We start from the raw sequence: 23,737 nt of genomic DNA, 5'->3' as shown, positions 1-23,737 counted from the left end.
GAATGCGCGTCGCGAGTCCCTCTAGCGCTATTCCTCCACTATAGGCACTCGGAAGTAACCCTCCTTAGAACCTACTAAATCTAATTCTAAACCCTAGAAGTCCGGTAGTATTCGCGTAGGATATAGTCAACCGATATATTATATAGACTAATTACGGAAGGGATGCGCTACTAGTTAGCGATGAAGATATTTAGCGATACTACGAATTCGGAGCCGAGAAGATGATTAATGTACTAAGTCTACTTACTAGATTTATACCAGGACGATATCCAAGCGTATACCTCTATATAGCCGAAAGAGGAATTATAAAGTATCTAGAAGGGCTAGAGCGTATAGCTACCCAGTATAAAGATCCTATAAAGCGCCTCGATTAATTAATTAAATAGTGGGAAGAAAAGCTCGGAACCGAACATTATTAGGTCTTACCGGGACATCCTAACTACCGTACTATCAGCGTTAGTAGTGAAACCATCTAAAGTGCAGTCTTAAGTTCCGATCGAGATAGTTAGGTAAGTAGTTCCTTCATCGACGCTACGATTACTGCCCTCCGGAAGGAATCTAATATAAAATACTTAGTAATTTCAAGTCTAGTATTCAACTTTTAGGTCACTTAAAGTAAGAACTAAGGAAAGTTAGCTGACTTTCGATATTAGGGAGACGTTAACGACTATTCAAGACGGATTATAATCGTTAACGATAGTCTATAGGGAAGAGGATACTATTAGCTCCTCTTTATAGCGGACGGAACTACTTAGTTATACTTAGTCATCAACTCGAAGCCTTATCTCTTAACTAGAGCGAGGGAAATACTCGGTTTCTTTATCTAATGGCTGAAAGCGCGTGTTTTCAGCATACCGCCGCGAGAGATCACTCTAGTGTCTAACTTTCAAAACGACACTAATAGCTGTAGACTATAGGCGATTAGAAACGCGGAGGTAATCCTTAATGCTGAAACTTACGAGACCGTACGCCTCTAATTAGCACTATCCGCTGTTTAAGTAGACATTAAAGATCGCTTTGACATTGTATACTATATCTTTCGAATGATTAGACGAGACATAAAGCGAGTGAATAAATCAACGAAGTCGGAGCTCCCCAGCCCGAAGGAATTAGACGAGAGATAGGTCGATAACCTCGTAAAGATGTTGAAAGGTATTAAGAAGAACTGAGAGAGCTTATAACATCACTAGGACTCAGACCTTAAGCGAGGGCGTCAAGGAAGCGAGTGATAATAGGAGGGATATAATAGGGGAGAAAGGTAAGCTGGAACGTAATTAGTGGAATTAGCCTATATAATGTACAGGTAGGTACTCTTGATCATTAGTTAGTAGGGACACGGGCATTAGGTCTAAGTTTTCCTTTCTTTTTCCTTAAGTAGAGAAGGATATACCGTGAGACACGGTAGAGAGCAATTAAGTTATCTATCTAGTTATAGAACCTATCTAATTAGGACCTTCTATATTGTTGTTATTGTTATTGAGCGATAGTCGTTACCCCTACTACTATGCCCACCGCCGTACGAGTTGATACCTCTGGCTAAGAGCCTCGCCCCAGTTCACTAGGACCCGTTAATATTGACTAAGAAACAGGCGAACCCTTATATAAGATAGAAGAGCTCGTGGACTTCTATCCAGCTAATAAATTAACTAATGGACAAAACATATATCTAGTTAAGTAGTTAGGCTATAGAAGCGAAGAAAATACGTAGGAGAGTGTAAAAGACTTATTAGCTAGGATTAAAAGGGAATACTATAAGAAGGACCGAGGTAAGGAAGTAAAGCTAACGAGTTAGTGATTCTCCGGAGGAGCGCCCTAACTAGTATCCTCGAAAGAGGGTAGCGGAATAGAGGGATCTAAAAAAACGACAGCGTTAAACGTAGGATCGTCCTAAGTAAAAGGATCTATATCCATCACTACTATATCACTAGCTACGCCTTCATCTAATAAACTAAGTACTATCGCCTCGCGATTGACTATATCTTCTTGACGCTTTATTAAGATATCTACTTATTTATTTACATTAGCTATACGCTACTAAGTCTCTAATAGCTGACGGGCTAACGCTACTATCAGCTATTAAGCTTCTTAGCTTTACCGAAGAAGCTCCTACTTCTTATTCTCTAGACGATCGAACTCCGCCTTCGAAAATTAGCTATAATAGGTCATGTTTTTCTTAGTATAAGGACTATAGCGAGAATAGCCCTAACGAATAATATAGATAGAGTGCGACTTAAGATACTCTAGGTAGGGAGAAGGAGCGGGGTTACCGAGCTTCATGATGACGTCCCCGAGATCGCGGTATCGTTAAGAACGGGAGGGTTTAGGAACCTTAGGTATAGTTAGCTATGACTAAAAGAAGAAGGAAGGAAGAGAGAAAGTTCATAAGTAGAAGGAGGGGATTACTCACCTTAAGTACGTCGAGGACGACGAATAGGCTAAAGAGGGGGAGGTGTTACGACCTAACCTTTTTAAGGCTACGAAGAGAAGGAGAGTGGGAAGGTTATCTAAGGAAATACGTGTAAAGCCGGCCTACGTAGAACGCTAAGGGATATATATACTAATATATTAGAGCTAGGTAATATATTAATATATATTACTAAGGGATATATAGGTTAATATATTAATATATGTTAAATATAGTAATATAGTTTAATAGAGCACTACGAATCTCTTTACTATATAGCTACTGTACTTTCTATAGTCCTCTTTCGTAGTCAACTTCGTTCATAAATAATTGAGTTCCTCTCGGTTATACGCTTTACGTATAGCTCGTATACTATACTCTTAGTTTCGTCTTAGCTACTCCATCCTACTACTATATTACTAAGTAAACCTTATAGGGTTTACTAGTAACACCTCACGTGTGAAGCGACTTATAATATATAACTTATAATAGTATCTTAGTAATATATAATAGACTTACGAAGTTTTCTTACTTTAGACCCTATTTAGAAAGCTTAATAGTAGAAGACTTCGCGTACGAATTCTTAAAGACTATATTCGTAAACTACGGTATACTAAAAGAAATCATTATAGATAGAGATAAGCTCTTTATATTAAAGTTCTAGAAAGAACTAATAAGGCTATTAGTAACGAAGTATAAACTATCTATATCTTTCTACCTATAGATAGATAGTTAAATAGAAAGGATAAACTAGACACTAGAGTAATACCTATAGATATACGTAGATTATAGATAAATAAATTAGGTTACGATACTATTAATTATATAATTCTACTTTAATAATCATAAGTTAGTAATAGGACTAAGTCTATTCTACGCTAACTATAGATTCTACCTAAGACTAGAAGATAGCGTCTAGGAAAGTTTAAACCTAAGAGTACTAGTAAAAGCTAAGATAATAAAAGAAATCTATAATAGATTACGGGAGAATCTAAGATTCCTCGTAGAAAGAATGGTAAAATACGTAAATAAGAAAAGGGTTAAGGGACCGCCTCTAGAGGAGGGGGACCCTATCTACCTTTTACGAAAAAATATTAAGATAAAGCGACTAAGTGCGAAATTAGACTATATTAAGCTAGGACTATTTAGAGTTAAAGAAAAAATAGGAAAGGTTAACTATTAACTAGAACTCCCTAAAGATATAAGGATTTACGACGTATTCTATATCTTATTACTTAATCTAGCACTAAAAAACGCTAAACCGATCTAATCGTTACCGCTAGACGAAGAAGTTATAACTAAAGAATACGATATAGAGAGAGTACTTAGAAGACGTATTAGGTATAGTACCCTCTAATACCTAATTAAGTAGTTAAAGTACGATAAGTTAGAAAATAGCTAGAAACTAGAGGCTTACCTTTCGAGGGAGACTCTAGAGGAAGCTCGAAAGCGATACTCTAAGTAGTTTCACTAGATAATATAGCTTTCTAATTAACTTACTTAACGTTTAGGGCGTTAGACTAGGCGAAGTTAGGAGAGGTTAGGGCTACCTCCTTAGAGTCTAATAGTCTATTAAAGATATCTAAGGCTTATATCTTACGACGTAATATTCGACTTAATACCTCTTCTAAGTAAGTAAGGTTATCTTATATAGAAACGTCTTCTTCTTCAGCCTCGATAAGAAGCCTTCGTAGGCGAGTAATTTCCTTTTACTTCGCTCGCGACCTCGTAATTAACTATTTCTTTTGTTCCCCTACTTTCCGGAATTCTTCTATTAAAAAGTACCGTTATACTTTCGCTATCTTCGGAGATATTCGGTATAAGAAGATAACTATTCGCGGTTATAGTAATAGATAATCTCGTAGTTAATATACTTAGTATAGGCTACTATTACGACGTTCTTAGGATCAGCGGAAATAGAGTTAGCGAGTTCGATACGACGTTTACTTTAAGTTTTTATAGGTTTCGTAGAACGACGAGGTTTAACTATATGGAAGGGCTATATAGTTAGCTATAGGAATAGGAGGAAAGAAAGAACGAGAGAGGACGGAGGGTAGGCGCGGCCTACCTTAAGTACGTTAAGGATAACGAATAGGATAGAGGGGGGATAGTATTAGAAACGGCCTTTATATAACCTAGAGCGCGGGGCGCTTAGAGGTAGGTCTACCGAGCGCGGTAGCCTAATAAAGGAACGAGGCTAGGTTACGTATAGTATATAACTACCTAAAAGGGAAAGAGACGATATATCGATATATTAGTATAGGCTATATTAATATATTAATATACCATTCCTAGTTACCTATTCGGGATATACCTTATAAGTATATAGCTACGCTTATTACCCTTCTATAGTTACACTCTCTCGTAGCTAACTTATGACATCTACTTTACTGTACTATTCTGAAGTTACTTAACTATTCATACCTTACGTACTCTCGACCTAGCTTATGCAATAAAGGAACTGTGACTGAGGAAACCTAACCTAGTTAGGCCACACAGGAAGCAGCTCTGACATTAAGGCACTGAACACCGCGTTCCAGGATCCGGTCAACTGACTGGCCCTAGACCTTGGAGAACCCCGCCCGATTCTGTGTGCGAAAATCGTTCCTCTCGGGGTTGAAGATCAACGCCCGATCCATCATAATTCATGTTTGGATGGCCCTACGGTACACTTGGACTGCCCCTTGTGCCGTGAAGTTCTCTTCCCGGAATTGGTTGTTGAGGTAGAGTTTCCAGATCTGCCACACCGCTTCCGAGTAGAGTGTATGCCATCTCGCCTTGTCATATCGATTTGTCAAACCCGGCGAGCCGATCGCCATAAATCCCAACAGCTCCTCTCGGGTCGTCGGGATAGGGGCAACAAATGGTCCTCGGCGCCGGGTCCTTGTCGCGGCGAGGTGAATCGCTCGCATTTCTTCCCAGACCGCCCTTGCGATTTCGCATTCCACCCACAGGTGGGTGATGGTCTGTTCCAGGCCGTCTCTGGGGCATGTGTCCATGCCCTCTTCTCCGGTCCATAACAATTTGGCACCCGTCAGCACCTTATCGAGCAGCAGCCGATAGAGGAGATCGTTTGCCTTGGGCACCCGCTTCCCCATGAGCATCGCGTTCCAGACTTCCGGTACTCGTACGGCTCTCCGCAAGGCCCTCGACATTATCAGGATAATTCCTTCAATTCGGTTGTCCAGGTTACGGTCTCCCTGGACGTGTTTGTTGAGTGTCTTATACACCCACGTGTAGTAGAGCCTATCGAGGTCGCGCCCGACCTCAGTCCCGTCTACCCGTACCGAAATCATTCGGCAGTGCTGGAACGGTCTTCTTGTTCTTTCCCAATCTTGTCGTTGTTGGATGGGGGCGGATTCCACAAGTTGGGTCCAATCCCTCGGCAGGGCACTGATGAAAGTTTGCAGCGCTTGTGAGACGCGGCGTCTCTCCTGCCCTTGTAGAGTGTAGAGTGTCCGGCACCTTGGGCCTCATCGTAACGGGGTCCAGGACGTCCCCAACCCGCTTAATCTCTCCGAAGGCTCCGTTTGCTATACGCTTCCATGTTTCTGTCGACCAGGCCGCTGTCCACAGGTTTCTGAGGTCTCGAGGAGTACCAAAAGGGGGAGGTTTAGATATATATATCTCCTTTGCGGTTTAGCATGACGGATAGGATCGTTCTGTCGAACTTACCAGAGTATGCTCATGGCCACACTATATGTCCTGGATATGATGGATTCTTTTGGGATTCAGGTCGCGCTCTGCTTTTGCGTATCCAGCTTCTGTTTCGTGGTGTCGTCACTTTGGCGAGGTTGGTGCCTTCGGACCTTGTGTCCAGTCCCCAGGGATCAAGTGAGTTACCAGTTATGTCATAGCAAGTTATGTCATTTCTCCATCTGTGCGACACTGTATTGGCTGGCCGCGGACGATTGTTGCATATCTCGTATGTCTGGCGGCTCCGATTTGCCGCTATGTCCACATCGTTAGGACCTGCACTGTGCTGTGTACCACCTCTTGTGAAGGTTTTTTTGCAGCTAGTCCCCTTTTCATGGATTCCGTGAATAGGTTTCTGGTTCAAGAGCCCACATCGGTCCGTTGCCACAAGGACTTCAACTATGGGTGTCCAACATGTCTTGAAGACTGACCTTTTCAAGGCTCTTTCCCTTATCTGAGGAAAGTAGGTTCATATAGTTGTTGTCTACGTCGTATTTTTCGAGCGTCCCACACTAGCTGCAGATGGTACCGAGGTTGGACTGAGAAAATCTCGAGAAGTTGACTCCGAGATGAGGTTTGTGTGCCAGAGCGTCAACCGCCAGAATGTGACTGAAGACGAGCTGTCTTTTTGTGCGCTCAATTTAAGTGTCGGTGAGGCGTTTCGCGAGTGTTCTCTTACGAGGTATTGTTGCCCTTGCGGTTGCATTTCGTTGATGTTACCAAGAGAAGGCTAAGGCTAGTGCCTGACTCGACTGTTGGAGCTGCTAGGACAGTCTGCATGACTTCAATAGGGATGAGAGTACATCTGGTACGTGTTGTGCAAGACTGTGCGCACCTTGTAAGACGCGTCATGCAGGAGCAGTGTGACCTGTTTGACGAGAAGATTGACTGGAGGGCAAGCCGTTTATCAAATTCTCCTCACAGGAACCCAGGTTCAACCGCCGTAACCTGGCATGAAACGGAATGTTGAGAGGCTGACTAGCTATCAAGCAGTGGTCGATGGGAAATCTTCGTCAAAAAGCGCAGATCTTCTTCTTCGGCTATCGACCGATACTGGTATTGACTGCTCCATTCTGTTCGAGGAGAGCTTTTTTTATTCATCCTATCGCACGAGATATCAACCAGTGAGTTTCTGGGATTGAATCCTTGCCAACGAGCGACACCTTCTCAAGGTGGTATTTGTGGATTGAAATGCTTCCTCTTGCTGGCTTCCGCTAGAAATTTGGCATCGACATCGAGCGTCTTGAGAAGTCTGTCAGCCTAATGGCACAGAGTCGCACAGATACTTCTTCCAAAGCAGCATTCTTCGGCTCGGACGTTCCGTCTCTTCCTTGCAGAAATATAGTGGACCTCGTCGAGAGTCGTCTCCGAGGAAAAATTGGTAGGTGCATCCAAGTAAAATTGTTCCTCGTAAAGGTGACAGGCATTGGTGATCCGACTGCCATGAAGATTGCGCTTTGTGGTGTCACTCAGTGGTTGACAGGGGAACACAACCTATAGAAGGCAGAGAGGTCTTCTACCGCTGTCGAGGCGAACCTGGCATTGCTGACGGACGCACCCTGGCCCGTGACCGAAAAGATATTGTGCCGAGCGTGTAAATTCTGCCTGGTTGACCAGTCAGACAATGCAGATCTGGTTGGCATTGCAGGTGACGAAAGTAGCTGAAGTACTGGCACAGCCTTCAAGGTATCTTCAAAAGCCGCTGTAGTATTGCAATCACCCTTCTCAACATCCATGGCTTAGTCGAACGTTGCTCGTGTATCTTCACGTATCAGGGTTGTCCGGAGAGAGATATCTGAGTAGCATAATGTAGGATCTGGACAGGAATGGTGCTTTCAGGCGATCGCAAGGTATTCAACCAGGGTCAATAGGATCAGACGCTGTCGGCAGCGTTTGGGCAGGCTTTTGGGACTTGGAATGAGATCTTCTGTTCTCGCTATGGGCTAGAGGTACCCTGGAGTCTTTGATGCAGCTTTGGGATTGATCGACAACCAGATTGCGTTCAAATGAAGGGAGTCTTTCAGCTGTATGTCTAAGCTCGTTATTATGTCGACCATCTCCTCTTCTTTGCTTCCTGTTCCATATCTTTCCGCGCCGAAAGAGCTTCCGAATCTTTCACAGATTTTCAGGTCCCGACTTTGACCTAATCACTCTGATCAATTAAGTTGATGTCCGAAGGGAGGTCGACTTGATCTAGCGATTTTTCATTGTGCGGGGTCATTTTCAAAGGCAGTTCGATGTTTGTTGTGTTGTCTCGTCAAACGGTGGCCCAACGGTACTAGCAGTAGTTTGCAGAAAGAAACGATGTGAGACCAGCAGGTCTGTGCCGATGTAGTGTAAGAGGCATGGTCGATCGGAACAAGGCTGTCTTGCCAGAGTGAGGCAAGATAGTGTGGATGTATGACTACCGTGGCATAGCGGCGCCAATGGCTCTAGTGGGTTGCTCATTAATCTCAAGGGGAGTGAGGATTTCGGAAGTACATATTTGTGGAGAACCAGAGAAAGGGGCAGCAGTCCTGCCAAGACTTTAACACGTGAATATTGACCATTACACGTGTTTGTGACGCGCCGAGGCCCCAGCACAGCATACAGCACAAAAATCATATATACAACCTCGAGGAGAGTCTATCTGGGTATTGCCAGCCTGTAACGAGGTAAAGGTCGCAGGTGGGCAATTGAAAATATCACATATCGGCCAGGACTTGGCAGAACCGTGACAGTGTTATGCCTGCTCCCATTATGTAAAGCACTGAGGCACGTAAGGCCAACGCAGATGATAGAACAGAACTAGGGCAGGACCACGGTGAGAGTGCTGGAGCAGATACTGCGTAGTGCAGCCATACTTTAGGGGCCCCCTTAGGCGAGGAGGGTTTTCCAAGTCTCCAAAAGCTGCGACGTTGTCGTCGGCGAAGAGGTTTGGCATTACGCATACATGGACGGGTGGACCACGGCACGAGCACTGATCAAAAGTCTGTACACTCAAGAACAACAGCAAGGGAGTAGGTTCGGCAGAGTGGAAGTCAATGGTCATTTCTTGTTTCCCACAATAACACTACCTTCAATCAAAATGCTCGTTGATCAAGGATAAGTGATACGAGGTCGTAAATGGCCAGGCTACAAAATGTATGGATCTGTCGTATAATTCCGTCCAAGAACTCTTTGTCTCTCTTCCATTTCGTCCGAGAAGAGCGCTCCAAGGCTCGTTCCAGCGATTCCAGCACAGTTCTGCTCACCCGCAACTCTCCGGTCAGCCGACCATACGAACACATTCGAGTCTTCATGTTCAGTTTTGTACGAGGTGAAGCTTTGTCAAACAGCGCAAAAGCCCCATTGCCAGAAAGTTGTTGTGTAGCTTTCGCAATGTTCGGCCAGAAGAGAGAAAAAAGCTCTGGTTGATCGTCAAGGCTCAAGATGCCTGATTTCAGATACTTTGGGCCAAACGACAATAGTGTTTTTGCATGAATGACTTGGGTGAGAAAAGGTATGGCAGTCATTTAGCCCCCTTCCATGAAATGTCGTTAAGCTGCGCAGTCAGCAAGAGCAGTCCCCAACAAAGCCAAGTCACATAATTCATCAACGCTCCGAATGCTCGGGCGCTGTTCATAAAGCCATAAATGGTTAGATTTCCCGTTTAATCATTTCTCTGCCTTCTCTTTCGATCGCCAGAAAAGCATGAGTTTGCTCAGTCTGTTCGTTTTCTTTTTGTTCTGTTCGTCCTCGACGCTGTTGTCTGGGACACTTTCAAACTTGAGTTTGCTACCGTGGGAAGAGCCAGGGATAAAGCGATTGAGACTGGCCAAACTCGAACGTTTCCACGCTTGCTGATTGTTCGATCTGGAAGTAGACGGGTCGATCATAGAGGCTGAACGTTGCTCGACAGAAGATCTGGTACCCGCACTGCTGGAGAACCTTGGAACAGCACCGGTGGAAATACTGTCACTCAATGACGGAAGATCGTCGTTGGATACACGAAGTATCAAGTCAGGACTTGGTTCTCCAAGTAATCTCGACGGCCGAGAGAGGGCGTCAAAAGAGATATGATCCGCATCGGGTGAGGACATCATCGAAGCAGATGTGGTGCGTCCGTCTGTGGATGAAGCATAGTGCGACTGGGGTGCCGGATACACAAAAGCCATTGGTGAAGACATCGGTCGTTTTCGAGTTTCAAAATCTTGATATACTGGCGCCTCGATTGTTGAGTTGGACGACCTCGCGCCGACCCGAGAAAGGTCATCGTCTGAGTCAATAATGATAACTCCATCACTTGAGCTGTCACGAATGAACAGACCAAGACCATCTGCAACTGTTTCATTGGGCGAGCCCGACAGAAGCGAAGCTGGAAATTCCTCCCGGCCTCGACCGTCCACAGGGGTGGTCTGTGCAGCATGTTCCTCGGCAAGAAAATTGTCTTCCTCTTCTTCGTCGAAGACATCTTCGGAAAGAGAAGCGTTGCTGCCAATATGATGCAGACCGAAGATGTTGCGATTGACAGCGGGCATGATGGGTGCTGACTCAGTCCTCCTATGGATTGTACCAAAAGCATCCATGGCTCCTCTGCGTTCACTACTGTGAAGCTTTGCCAATCGCGAAGCTTGTCTGGCAATTCCTTCTGGTCCGAGCTTTTCTTCGCTTCCGAAAGGCCCCAGAGCAGCATCTAGATCAAGGGTCGGACTCGTAATCTGCTCTTCGTAGGGACTTGCCCTCCAGTCTGGTAATGTCACCAAAGTTTCTGCCGCGGCTCGGACCCTCGTTGCGACAGGCGAGGGATCACGAATCACAATTGTGTCGTCAGCATCAAAGATGTCGTTAAGCCGATCACTGGGGGTCCTTGTAAGGGGTGGCGGCACTGGATGGCCCTGTGGTTTGGTCTTGTTGGATCGCTTCTCTGATTTTTTGGAGAAGATTCCCGATGTCCAAGTATGATATTTTCGCTTCTTTGTGGTAGATTCACCTGATGATGTTTGAGGTCGCAGATCGTTCCCCAGGCTCTGCGCGGCGGGAGTGGCAGACACAAAAACATCCATCGGATCACCCCGCTCAATATGGGGAGTGGTTGATGGCGAGCTACTACCGGAGTGGTTGAACCAGAAGTATTTCTTTTTATTAGGAGGACTGCAGGAGCTCAGCGTTCCAGGTGATCCCGAGGCTGACAGAGGACGCTTTGGCAGATTAATCAGAGACAAACTCTTCGTTCTATCGAACGCCATTCCTGGAGACAGAGTAGAAAGTGCGTCTGCAGTCTGCGGTCTCTCCGGCTCAGGCGAAGTCATTGTGTCATGTGACGGGCTGACGACGAAGGTCGGTCGGGGTATGGGACTGGCAATTGAATTGATGCTGCCAGACAAGGAGTGTCCTCCCCTAACGGTCGAGCTACTGCCTTCGGTCTCAGAGGATATCATAGACAACGGTCTGGGTATGACATCGACCTGATCGGAAAAGCCCACGCGAGGTCGTACCCCAGGGACGCTACCCCTCCGGCGCGGGGACGAAGGAGGAGTCTGGACAACACTTGACACGGAGTGTCGGGTCATTGGACTGGCGCGAGAGAATGAGAATGCCTGTGCACTATCGCAGGGAGTGGTTGGTGTTGACCCAGCACGTGCCTTCGCCACAGCATTTGCCTTGATCAGCTCGGACGTATCAATGTCAGAGATCGAGACAGCTTGCGAACGACGATGGGCATGTCCTCTTGTTCCAGATATTGGCGGATGAGGACGATACTCGGGCCTTTCAGGACTTGTGCTCACTAGCTGGGGTCCATCAGTCCCGCCTCCGCCCACAAATTCACTTCCACCTCTGCGATGACCACCACGAGAGGATTGCTGGGTGTCGACGAAATTTGATTTTGTTGGACTAGGAGACGTCTGCGAAGGCGTCACGTTTGGAGCGAAGGTGAATGCGGGTAAAGGTGCCGGTTTTGCAGAACGGACAGCACGCTGCTTGTTCAGGGCCATCTCTTGAAGGACAGGATGAGTCGGACTTGAAGTCCGCTCAGCTGGTAGACTGGCACCTGGGTTGAACTTGAATTCAGGCAGCGGAAGAGGTCGGGCAGAGCGACGGCCGGCCTCAACCGTCGTGTCGATAGCATGTTGGGCGGGGGAATCCATTCCTCTTAAATCTGCAGCGTTCCCATCCACACCAGGGTCCAAGGAGAAAATCGGTAGAGGAAGGGTGTTTGGATTTCGAGAATGTCGACGTCTGTGGGTTTGAGGCGATCGAGGAGGAGAACTGGGCGTCGAATCGAAGGGTGACAAAGCTGATACCGAAGCAGGTAGGGAGAGGGAAGTCATAGCTCTATCCTGGCGAGGAAACCACCCAAGGAGACGAAGATGCGTGCTCTGGCCAGCAGGAAGGTGCAAAGTAGAGTAATGTCCTAGGTGTCCGAGCACCTGTGGAGGTTGTGGATGCAGACTGGTTGCGAAAGCAGGACAGCCACCATCAGAGGATCGAGGAGGCGAGTAACGCTGAAAGAATATGTCTGTGAAAATGAATGTCTTGTACAAAAGTAATCTGGGAGAGTCAGAAACTCTGCGCGTCGTCTTTGCCAGTCGTGTGTGATACCTCAACACCAAAGTCTCGGACACAGAATCAAGGGTCGCAGTTGAATTGAAATTGAAGATCGGTCGACCGAAGGGATGGGAAATTGAGGGTGTTCGCTTGGAGGATGAAGGAGTGGACGGCTACCTGGAAGAAAGATCAATGAAAGATCTTCCTCCGATCAGGAGCCACGAGGCTGATGAAGCCCTTTGAGGGAGCGGGAGCGCGAAGGGTGAGTGAGGAAGAGTGTTGAGGTACAGGTGCGAAAAGAGGACGTAAAATGGGAGATGGGAGGCGGTGGAAGAAGGGGATGGAGGTGAGCTACTGCGTGTGGCCACTGGCGCCAGGTACCAGCTCTTCTCACATTATTGGAACTGCACGGTGGTCCACCGGGAAACTGGATCGCTAGGCAGGCCAAGTTGCCTGGCTGGGTTTAAGCGCAGATTTTTGGGGCTCACCAGGCCTGGTCAAGCGAGCGGCGGCCTTTGCGGCAGGTCCCCCCTTAGTCCCTTTTCAGCCTGGGTTCCCTCTAACTTATGATCAGGGTGGACGAACTGCTGAGCCAACAAGGGAGAACGAGCTTTGATGAAGCTACATTAGGCTCAGAGCCTGCAATACACGCACTTGTGGACATGTTTCACAAACAGCGAGATCTATTATCATAGCGGAGACTTCTCTCTCCATACGCGGCATTCATATCCTTGTACAGCAATGCTCAAGTCGAAGGAAGGACTCGATGATGCACACCCACGTCTGATTTTGCCCACCTGACCGGAATGTTGACCGCTTCATGAGTTGGTGGGCAACGCTCGAATGAAGATCATGACAGTTGAAGCCCCCCTTAGCCTGTACCACCCATCAAATCAGCCCAATCTTTTACGAGATTGCTTGCCCTTGCAGCTGCCTCCGTCCTCGGACCTTGCTGCCTCATACTGTGCAACTTGTCGTTCTATCTGCGCGGTTGAGCGATGTCTTGAGGTTCCTGGAACTTATGTATGATTACTGGGATTTGCCAGTTGAAGGTAACTAACTCCCTCCATCCCCTTTGTCTTGGGAGAAGCTCAAAAGATCTTCCAGGATCGGCGCAAAACCCAAGCGGCGAAGCCCCTGCTGCTCGCGCTACGACGAGTAGGACGGCTTAGCTGTTGCTGAGCGGAGATCAAGCTCGTACGCTTATGCAGGAACTCTCGACCCCGGATCCAGGTCGCTGGCCAACAAGGGAAAAGAGTCTTCCCATCCAGACAAGTCGTTTATCATCGCGTCCCTCAAGGCCTCATTCCGCTCCTCAATACGAGTATTCTATCCACCGGGTATAGCCGTCGAACCGGCTCGAACGGGTCGCAAGCCTGCGCAACGTCTACAAGTACAAACAGAAAGACTTTTCTGTGTCGGACATCTCGTAAAAGCTGGAAACCCCGATGGATGCACACTGAAACTCGCTTACTGCTGTCTCCTCGACAACAATCAGAACATCCGTCACTGGTGGTTAGTGGATAGCCCCCAGATAGATGCCCTCGTGCTTCACCGTCCTGATAATGTGGGTGGGAACTCTGGGGTCACCAAGGCTAGCAGGAGCTGGCCGTCAAAAGGTGCAATTTTTCATGACCAATGAATCCCGAAAGATGGCTTTGAACCACATCTTCCTCTGAGCTGTTCCGAGCCACTCGGCAAAAGCCTGAATGGCCGATGCCTGCGGTTGGGAGGCCTAGCTACCAGTGTTCATGCAGGCTTTGCTAGTGACGCGGAAGCATCCTGCAAGGGCAAAAAGTAAAAGGAGAAAAAAATTCTCACGCATGTGTATCCTGCAAGGCCGGCATTGGACTCTACTACTAGTTGCCTGTGAGGTACAACGCAGATTATTGGTGTCAACCTCGTCTCATCCTGTCAACTTCCATGCAGCGGAGTCGCCTCCTACTTGCGAGTACCGAGTACCTCGTACAGAAACGCAAGCCGCACTTCCGAATGTGGTACTTGCTTCCCAATGACACCTAAAGGTTGGGCGCTATCAAGCCAGGGACTTTTTTCTTTACGTGAAATCCAACATAATAGAACCCAAACACCAGTGTGAGGACCCAGCCCTCCCACCGCATGTCAGCATATCTGGCAGGTCTCTTGGAAACACAACAGGCCATTCAATCTCGGATTTTTATCCGAAGACTGGCTCCAACTTATGGAACGAGTGCGTGATTTTGTCGGTAACACAGCATTTCTGAAAAAAAAAAATCCGGCTGAGCAGTATCTTGTCTCTGCCGCACCAATCCGATACAATGGCTCCAGCAAGGAAGCAGAAGGGAACAGACAGTCGCACACGTCAGACTTCTCAACCACGAGGTCGTGGCGGGGCGAGTGGTAGCACTGGTATAACAGCAATGCGGCAACGTCCCGAAGCCCATGGCTTCATTTTACCCACCGAACTACCGCAGCAGATTCTAGACATATTTCTTCGGGCTTTTCCTCTCAACCACAGCCAAGTTGATTTGAACGCCACCATTCAGCACGTCAAAGGCCACCTGTTCCAGCGCGACTTTGCTGGTGCATTTGCCAAGCCCGAATATCTCGATGCATATGCACTCAGGTGGAGTGCAGGCCGTGCCCTCGGGTATACGAGCATCTTCTTGCACGACGACTTGGAAAGAGTTTGGAATAGACCCGGCGAGACTGCGACCGCTGCCCCAAACACAAATGCGAGTCCGCTCGCGACGCCAGCACTTCTTTCACATGCAGCCAGCGCTTGTACTGTAGTTTGCATTGGAGGTGGCGGAGGCGCGGAGGTGGCTGCCTGTGCGGCTACAGCACGAACACTCTCACTAACAACGGGGAGACTATGTGTTCATGTCGTCGATATCGCAGACTGGTCAGCCTGCCTTTCCAAACTAGAGAACACACTGTACACACCACCTCCCTTATCATCTTACGCAACTGAGAGCGTCAAGGCAGCGAATAAACCCTTCACAACTAGTGACGAGTTCTCGGTGCGATTTCACCAACATGACATCCTCGCCATCGATGAGGCTGACTTGCAGAGCATCCTCCGTGGGGCGCATCTCTGCACTATCATGTTTACACTCAACGAGCTCTTCACAGCCTCAATATCGCGCACCACGGCATTTCTCCTGGCGCTTACAGATATCATGTCCCCGGGCACATGGCTTCTGGTTGTAGATAGCCCTGGGAGTTACTCCGAAGTGACAGTGGGATCGGGGTCCAGCGCTCCTCAGGGACAGCGAGAAGATGCTGGAGATACGAACACCAAGACGAGACGCTACCCTATGAAGTGGTTACTAGACCACACGCTTTTAGACGTTGCTGGCAAGGCAGAAGAGGGCGGTAGCAAGTGGAGGAAATTGGTTTCTGACGATTCCAGATGGTTCAGATTGAGCCAGCAACAGCCGCTCAAGTACCCAGTGGAGCTTGAGAATATGAGATATCAGATTCATCTCTATCAGCGGATACAACAGGGGGAAGGGGAAGACACGTAGGCTTGTCTCCGAACACAGGCACGAACAAGACAGACACCAAGGGACGGATGGATGAGCCTCGCAATTATTCTATTGGGCAGATTTTTGAACTGCGGCATGAAGATTTTCGTCGTTTTATTTCCGTCATTTTAGGCGGACACGAGAAGAACCCCCCGACTTGACGAGTATGAAACTTGACATGCCCGCTAGAATGATGCCCATAAAGAAACCATTTCAAGAGGTCGAAGAAAAGGCTTTCCGCAGGGTGTGGAGGCTCATAGTGTCAGTGTCCATCCTGCTTTGAATTCAGACCTTGCATGGGTGTTGCCTGGCATATCAACGAACTGCGCATCAGCCTCAGATACAAGAATATTGACCGCATCAATGGTTTCAGGTGCCTAGCACTTGCATACAACTTCCAACGTGAGTCTAGTCCTCATCCTCGTCGCCCTCGTCATTGACAACATTGAAGAAGCGCAGCTCGTAGACGCCCCTTGATGTGGACACCACACGCAGCCAGTCGCGCAGTTGTTGCTTCTTGAGGAATTTCTTGGTCCTAGATTGAGCATAACGCAGTTTTGGTTAGCATCGATACAGTTCCGACAGGCGGTGGTGTCCCCAGGGGGGAGTGGACAAATGCTCCTCACGCAATATCCAGGTCTCTCTCCGCACCACGGTCGCATACTTTGAATATGGATTGGTTTATGCAACAAGTTGTTTGGAGGAGTTGGTATAGGTGGATTGGCAAGAGGCCTGTGTGGACAGAGAGTTGTGCACAACTGGGTTTTGTTTCTGCTTACAGATATTTCAAGTAGCGGCCAGAGAAGGGAATGTGCGTGATGACCTCGATCTTGCCGTCGCCGACCTGGTTGATGGTGACATTATCGCCCAGGTTGCCAGTGCGACCTTCGACCTTGATTCGCTCGTGCAGGAACTTTTCGAAAGCGGAGAGGTCGAAGATCTTGTCGGAGACTGGTTGTGAGCAGTTGATGGTGTACTGTTTCCGTCACAGACATTAGCATAGCTCCTACACACATCCCTTGTTCGACGGCTGCGCAAGGTGATCCGCGAAACATTTGACACTCAAGAACGTGCATGCTCAGGCGCATGACTGTACAGACGTGGATGAATGTACAGTGGATGTGTTCTTAATTGTTCCATCAACGAGCATTGCGTACCTTGTTGGTGACCTTTCCACCTTTTGCGCCAGCTTTGCCCTTCAATGCGACCTTTTGCGCGGTGGCACGAGCCTATATTGAAAGAATTCCAACCCTCCCGAAGGAGGACGGAGAGAAAACCTTAGCCTACTGCACCCCATTGTGTATATCATGAGGACCAGCAAAGCTGTTCGGTTGGATCGATCGAATCGATTGCCCGCGTTTGCGTCCCGGCGGCGGTGAGGGGACTTACTTTCACGGAGGGTGCCATTGTTGTATTGCTCTTCTGGTGCAATCGAAGGACGCAAAGAGATCGATATCCTGCGCCTCTAGAGGTGATGCTGAGTTGGTGGGTGAGGAAATTTGGAAATCTGAGTGCGGAACTCCCTGAGAAATCCCGCGCCACAAGAGAAATTGGGGTTTGTGGATTGAAAATTCGCATTACCTGCCCTTCTCGGACAGTGACCTTGGCAATTTTGTTCGCCGACTATGAGCCGAGAATTACACGAACAAGACGCATAAACACTTTTATACAACAACCCATGGGACATCAATCACAATACGAATATCATTTTCATAACACTTTCGATTTGAATCACAAAATACAATACTCAACGGTCACAAACGACACGGACACAATCACACCGCGTCAACCTGCCATCCGTCCATCGTCGTTGCTGGCCAGAAACCCACCAGCCGTTGACTCCTTTGTTACTCCTTTCTGCGCCATTGCCTTGTCATGCCGAGTCCAATTCATTCGGTCCAGAGAATACACAATATTTTCATGACCTTCAAGTTTCACGCTTTGCAGGAAGTTGTTCCATCATCCACTCCCATTGTGGTATTCCAGATGTCAATGTACATGTCCCCAGTCGGAATGAGTGACTCCATAATTCGCCGATGCCTCTCGCTCATGGGCGGTGTCGGTCGCCCCCTTGTCGTTGCAGTATGGTCATAACGAAATGCTCAGCTGGTCGTGAAATTCGCAACACTACCGCTTCACACCAACCGGCCCATGACTGGCACTGCCAACACGGCCACTTGTCTTCCTGACCTTCATCTTATCCTCAACTCCGCTGCGCCGTGGTGACTCTCTAAGCGATCGAGTCTTCGGAACGCCCATGGTACCCATTCCACTAGCAGATCGTGGGGTCTTTGGTCGGGCAGTTCCAGGTGGGTTCTTCTCACTCATAGTACTGAGCTTCAAATTCTCCTGTTCCTGGGCGAGCTCGTCCCATATGGCGTTTGTATCCTCTATCTGGAAGTTGATATCCCCATCGTCTTCGTAGATACCCATCGTGTCGCCCACGTCGAAAGTCTTGGTCATGGTTGTCGTGGTGGTGGTGTATGAGACGCTGCGAGCTTTGCCTTTACTACCAGGACTCTTGCTATGGCTTCGGCGGGACGCCGCTCGTTGTAAAATGAGCTCCTCTTCGCTTTCTGCGCCGTTCGTACTGACTCGGTGCGTCTCCACTGTGGCGACCTCGCTCTCAGACTTATTGCCATTGATACGCACGGTGCCCGAGGACGACCGAGCATATGGGTGACTTCGAGGATCCATTCGAGCATACTTTCGAGGTTGACCCGGTGTTGGGGCAGGGAGGTTTTCGTCCTGATAAGCTCCAGCAGTCGAGACGTCGTTGCCATCGATTTCGCCCAAAGCAGTTCTCTGGGTGCTTGAGCGATCTGGAGTCGCCGTCTGTGCTGTACCAGAAGTACGTATGGGAGTCTTCGCTGTCATGACGCGAGGAGTCGAGGGCTTGTTCAACTCCATTTTTGCCTTCCACTGATCTTCCAGGTACCATTCTCGAAACTGTCCCTGATTCAGATGCAGCCAGTGCTGTTGTGGTCCGACCACCATTCCAGGACGCATGAATCGCATGAACGAGATGACTTCGTTTGCAGTAAAGCCGTGGCGGTAGATCAAATAGGCTCCGATCAAGCACCCGGTTCTGCCAAGCCCAGCCTTGCAGTGGACTGCGATAGCTTTGCTCCTTGCAATGGTGTCATGGGCCAGCTTGATAAACTTGCGGACAATGGGAAGGGCTGGACACGTTCCGTCTTCGAAGATCATATCAATGTGTTGAATACCAAGAGCAGTAAAGTATGTTGGACAGTAGAGTTCCGAGTTGAGTCGAACAACCAAACCAACGTCACGTTGGACGAAATGAGCGAGGACGTTCTTGAAGGGCAGGGGTATCCTGGCACGCTGAACTTCTGGTATACAAGATGGCAGTGTTGCATAGGCTGGAGATGAGATGGGAATGGGTGTGGTTGGCTCAGATTGAGGAGATGCAAAGGCAACAAATTGGGGGCAGATCCAGTTGAAATCTCCCTGGTCAACTCGTTCGAATCGCTCGTATCTAGACACATTAGCGGTCGGTCCCAGAGGTTAGTCGAGCGACATACTCTTCGAGATTGAACTCCTTGAGCTGACACAGATTTTCTTCTTTGGCTTTCCAGACGCCATACACCACATCCTGAATGTTGAGAATAAAATCGGCCTGGCTGTACCCTGCGTCTCGGAAGGGCATGTATGGAGGATCGGCTTGAGCAATAGGCGCAAGAGCAAGGTGAGGAGGCCATGCTTGGATCAGGACCATATAGCATGCGACAAGACACGCAGCGTTTGCTCGACTCCTAGCATCAGCCCTGCTCCAAAACACGACGGCTTTGTCGTTGTTGGCTGGGTCACCCAAGATTTCATGGAACTGGACGGCGAACCTATAGAGGTGGCCAATGTGCAGGGGACCGAAGTCGGCGTGAAACGCATTGTACAGAAGAGTGTCGTCGATGGTGAAATAGACCGGAGGAGGGCGCAGAGCAGCGGGAACAGGACCCGACTGCGCTTTGGAGGACTTTTTCTGCGGCGATTTCTTTACTTGCGTGGGATACGGGAAAGGAGTATGTTCGTTAGGTGCGTGAATGTAGGATGCGAGGTAGAGGCGATCTGTTGTGGAGAGAGTTGTCAGTGATGCGCATCGCAGTGAGGGGCATTGTTTTGGTTCATGGCTGTGTACCTTGAATGTATTCGATGACCTGGCCGTAACTGGCAGGATGCACCAGCGAGGGTGCCATCACTGCTCACGGTTGACGAGGGATCGCCGACAATGGAATGATAGGATTCCGCACAGGTATTCAATGTCGCAGATAGCAAGTGTCGACAAGCTTGGGCGCTCGAGGCTGGAAAGAGGAGAAGCTGTAAACAGTCTTGTGGAGATAGGAATGTCTCTAAGTTTGCAGCATATCACGAGGCAAAGGTAGTAGCGAAGATGCAGTAGAGTAGCCTGAGTACGATGGGACGTGGACGAAGACGGCGACAGAGGTTAAAGATGTGGTGCTTTGGAAGAGGAAGCAATGGCTGTATGTCTGAAGAATGCGAAAACCGGGCATGTATGGGTAATGAATGAAACGGGGAAGGGGTGGCAGCCCCAAAGTTCCCAGTGTCCCGTCGTCATGTTTACTTTTCGCCCCTGCATCATGGTATCCCAGCAACCGCTTATCGGGGTTTCAAACCGATCTTCCTGCACCCACACCAACATCACTGCTGTTTTGCCTAGGCGGCTGCCACTCCTACCTGAACCCAAACATCAATTCCAGATCTTCCCCTCGTGTCTGGCTCTTGATTCTGGACCACCTTGCCTCAACCTGGCTGGACTGCCTACGATCACTCCGCCTCTCTGGATGCGTCGCGGTGCCCTTTTTCCACTTCTGACGACTTGGCCATGGGCACTTCTCAATCCGACTTTCCATGCTCATTGTGCGTTGTTAATCTTCCCATCAATTCTTTGCGCAAAGCACTGACCCTACTCCCACACAGGGTCATCGATATCCCTCTACTAGACCATCGCCTCGCCTCCACGGCCATGCGCGCTCTACAAGTTGATGCTGAGCTATCGCCACTGGTTCGTCGAGAGTTCACTTTAGTCAAACCAGGTTCTATCAATGGTCATACAGTAGAGGGTGATGATGGATTACAAGATGCCCACAATATTATTCTTCGCACCCAGTATAGCGCAACCACCAATCGCATGCTCCGTGTTGCCGTAAATGGCTTCATGGAGTCTCTAGGCGTTGTCTTGCAAGTCATGGAGGAACTGGATGTGGACATTCTACAGTCAAGGTCATGACTTTTACACATGATATTCCCGATTTGTCTCTGGCCTCTTAAGATATGTTCAGTTCGAAACAATGGGCCTATCCATCCTTGGACTGCCGCCCTTGCCCGCACATCAAATCCTTGCCCGAGTTCTCCCCAATAGATAGCAGCTGAGTGATGTCTCGGTGCACCACTGTGGCGCTGTGGAGAGTCTGGATCTGGCAAACCAAGTTCAATGACATCCGTCCTGAGGCAAAGTTAAGCCTTGGTCGCATAGCGGGCGATAGTTGAGAACTCGACTGACTCCTTCCTTTCGGAACATGAGACACGGCCTTCCCCTATTCTTTCTTCAACACGTACTCGTCTCCTGTAGAACAAGGCCGTTGCACACTTCCCACGCCACGAATGATGAAGCGAGCATTCGGAACATCACAGCGTGTCCGCGAAATCGCTTTCGATTTATGTCCGGTCGATATTGAGCTGTCAGTGCCAAGAGCAGCACCTCCGTAAGAGACTATGCCGAAGTAATCCGGTAAGAAGACCACCCCTGTGCTGGTGGTGTCTGGGTCCTCTGCCAGATAGTCCTGGGAGTCGGGGTCCATGGCAGTACCCAGTACGACGGTCGTGCCGTCTTTTTGCCTAGGGAACAACGCGGGCTTTGATGGGAATGTTCTTGCGCTGGCCTTGGGTGCAGAATCCACAGAACAAACTAAGAACTCGACCGTGCTGTCCACTGGGACTATGCTACGCGACCCTAGCTCATGGAAGCCGCCTTGGTCGCTATCCAGGTCTGGGAACACAAGTGATGGCGCGTCACCGATTTCGAAATCGACAGCTGATTCCAGTGATAAGAGGCCTTGTCTCTTTCCCCAGCCTCCTCCGCCGCCTGAGACCTTGAAGAGCTGTGCTCCTTGCCAAAGCGGTTTCAGTGAGCCCGATTCCTTGGTATCCTTGTTTGCATCCGCATCCGCGTCGAACGATGGAGTCCCTGGTGAACGAATCAGACCAAAGACGAGGAGTGGACCCCGAACCATGCTCGTGGGATTCGACTTGATATATGCTGAAACGGCTGTCTCAAGCTCTTGTGAGGCAGGGACAGCCTCGCCGTCGACTTCAATCTGACGAAGCACATTTCCCATGGATCGAACGACCTTTCTCGGCTTTGTTAGTGCGTGTAATGGCGCAGATCCGCCGTCTACAAAACAATCTCCCGGGCAGGGAAGGTTCATTTGAAAAGATTTGAGACTCTTTCTGCCAAGATAGCTGATGGTTGGTTCCTCTGACTCAGTGAGTTTCATCCTCCACGAGTCCTGGAAAAGAGTTGTTCGTCGTTCGTTGACGAAAATGGTGTTGGCGACGGGTAATGCAACATGCCGCACGGATGGCGCGAGGTGTGCTGCTCGATCCGGAAAGCTCGCTTCAGCGGAAGAGCAAAATTTCAATGTTGTGGCGGAGTTGTTATCTGCGTCCTCAACCTGTTCCGGTTGGGAATGAACAGATCGGGCGTCGAAATTCTTAGAGGTCATGAAGAGCGCCAGTCCTTCAGTACTAGCCGCCCTTGTAGGGGTTTCATTTCCATCTGGATTCCCGTCGATATCAGGAGGGACTGGAAGCGCGTCAACCACAGCATTGATGCACTTTATCGTTTTCTCAATAGGTTTGCCTTTCACAAAAGTTCGGCGGCCAGCGTACAACGAAGGCAGGACATGCTGAAGAAAAGTACCTGGCTCGAGCAGAGAAGCCAAAGACGGTGTTACGAACAGGATCAAGATCTTGACCAAGGATTTGTTGTCACAATATCTGGGCAGCTCTGAACGTAGCCTTTCGGGATCCTGTCTTCGTTAGCCAGGGTTTGATATGCTCGAGGGTGGAATCTAGAGTCCTCTAAGATATAGATCAGCTCAGCTGCTACTCACCACAAGGGCCGGATTCCTGGTCAACCAGGTCACACCCGCACGGACAGAGCGATTTATATCGTCCGAATGCCTTGGTGTGGTGATCGAAGGATATTCCGCTTTGGACTTTACGCCTGAGAAAGACGTGACGTTTCCGTTTGATGATCTTGGTAGTCTGACTCTTCGAAATGTATAATCCTGCAGTTTGATCCTTCGCCAAGCAATGGGACGGCTGTGTTGTGTAGTCATACACCGTCTGAAGTTTGCCACGTGAGATGAGTTGGCATGGATTAATAGCCTGTCTCGAGAGTTGTGAACAAGGACGTTTAGCATAACTGGCAGGTCAACCTAGATGTTGTTTGTATGGGCGCCGTAGATTCTGTGAGATATGAACTAAAGCGACGGGAGAATATGAGAAACAGAAGATATGGGATAGTAAAGAAAGCCTTCTCAATCAGTAAAGAGCCTTACGATCGTTGTTACTGTAGTGC

General features: G+C 48.5%; 6 protein-coding genes across 6 annotated transcripts; 1 reads left to right on the top strand and 5 right to left on the bottom strand.

Annotated features, from left to right (window-relative positions):
* Nucleotides 1–5,049: 5,049 nt before the first annotated feature.
* AYO20_09371 (hypothetical protein) lies at nucleotides 5,050–5,559 on the bottom strand (the record flags this gene model as incomplete). The annotated part of the gene is made up of 1 exon (XM_022647642.1): nucleotides 5,050–5,559. One exon carries the CDS (start codon nucleotides 5,557–5,559, stop codon nucleotides 5,050–5,052), a length of 510 nt encoding a protein of 169 aa, XP_022496434.1.
* A 4,176-nt stretch (nucleotides 5,560–9,735) lies between these two features.
* On the bottom strand, nucleotides 9,736–12,207 carry AYO20_09370 (hypothetical protein; the record flags this gene model as incomplete). The annotated part of the gene is made up of 1 exon (XM_022647641.1): nucleotides 9,736–12,207. The coding sequence occupies one exon, from the start codon at nucleotides 12,205–12,207 to the stop codon at nucleotides 9,736–9,738; it is 2,472 nt and encodes an 823-aa protein (XP_022496433.1).
* Nucleotides 12,208–14,904: 2,697 nt separating this feature from the next.
* Nucleotides 14,905–16,116, top strand: AYO20_09369 (hypothetical protein; the record flags this gene model as incomplete). The annotated part of the gene is made up of 1 exon (XM_022647640.1): nucleotides 14,905–16,116. The coding sequence occupies one exon, from the start codon at nucleotides 14,905–14,907 to the stop codon at nucleotides 16,114–16,116; it is 1,212 nt and encodes a 403-aa protein (XP_022496432.1).
* Nucleotides 16,117–16,524: 408 nt separating this feature from the next.
* On the bottom strand, nucleotides 16,525–17,523 carry AYO20_09368 (hypothetical protein; the record flags this gene model as incomplete). Its single annotated transcript, XM_022647639.1, has 4 exons — nucleotides 16,525–16,651; nucleotides 16,896–17,092; nucleotides 17,274–17,345; nucleotides 17,506–17,523. The coding sequence occupies 4 exons, from the start codon at nucleotides 17,521–17,523 to the stop codon at nucleotides 16,525–16,527; spliced, it is 414 nt and encodes a 137-aa protein (XP_022496431.1).
* Nucleotides 17,524–18,243: 720 nt separating this feature from the next.
* AYO20_09367 (hypothetical protein) lies at nucleotides 18,244–20,330 on the bottom strand (the record flags this gene model as incomplete). The annotated part of the gene is made up of 3 exons (XM_022647638.1): nucleotides 18,244–19,615; nucleotides 19,662–20,202; nucleotides 20,273–20,330. The coding sequence occupies 3 exons, from the start codon at nucleotides 20,328–20,330 to the stop codon at nucleotides 18,244–18,246; spliced, it is 1,971 nt and encodes a 656-aa protein (XP_022496430.1).
* Nucleotides 20,331–21,689: 1,359 nt separating this feature from the next.
* AYO20_09366 (hypothetical protein) lies at nucleotides 21,690–22,877 on the bottom strand (the record flags this gene model as incomplete). The annotated part of the gene is made up of 1 exon (XM_022647637.1): nucleotides 21,690–22,877. The coding sequence occupies one exon, from the start codon at nucleotides 22,875–22,877 to the stop codon at nucleotides 21,690–21,692; it is 1,188 nt and encodes a 395-aa protein (XP_022496429.1).
* Nucleotides 22,878–23,737: the final 860 nt, after the last annotated feature.

This window comes from Fonsecaea nubica (assembly GCF_001646965.1).
Source record: "Fonsecaea nubica strain CBS 269.64 chromosome Unknown Scaff85, whole genome shotgun sequence".
In the NCBI taxonomy this organism is placed as follows: Eukaryota; Fungi; Ascomycota; class Eurotiomycetes; order Chaetothyriales; family Herpotrichiellaceae; genus Fonsecaea; species Fonsecaea nubica.
Note: the sequence above shows the minus strand (reverse complement) of the source record. Positions and strands in the feature narration are given on the sequence as shown.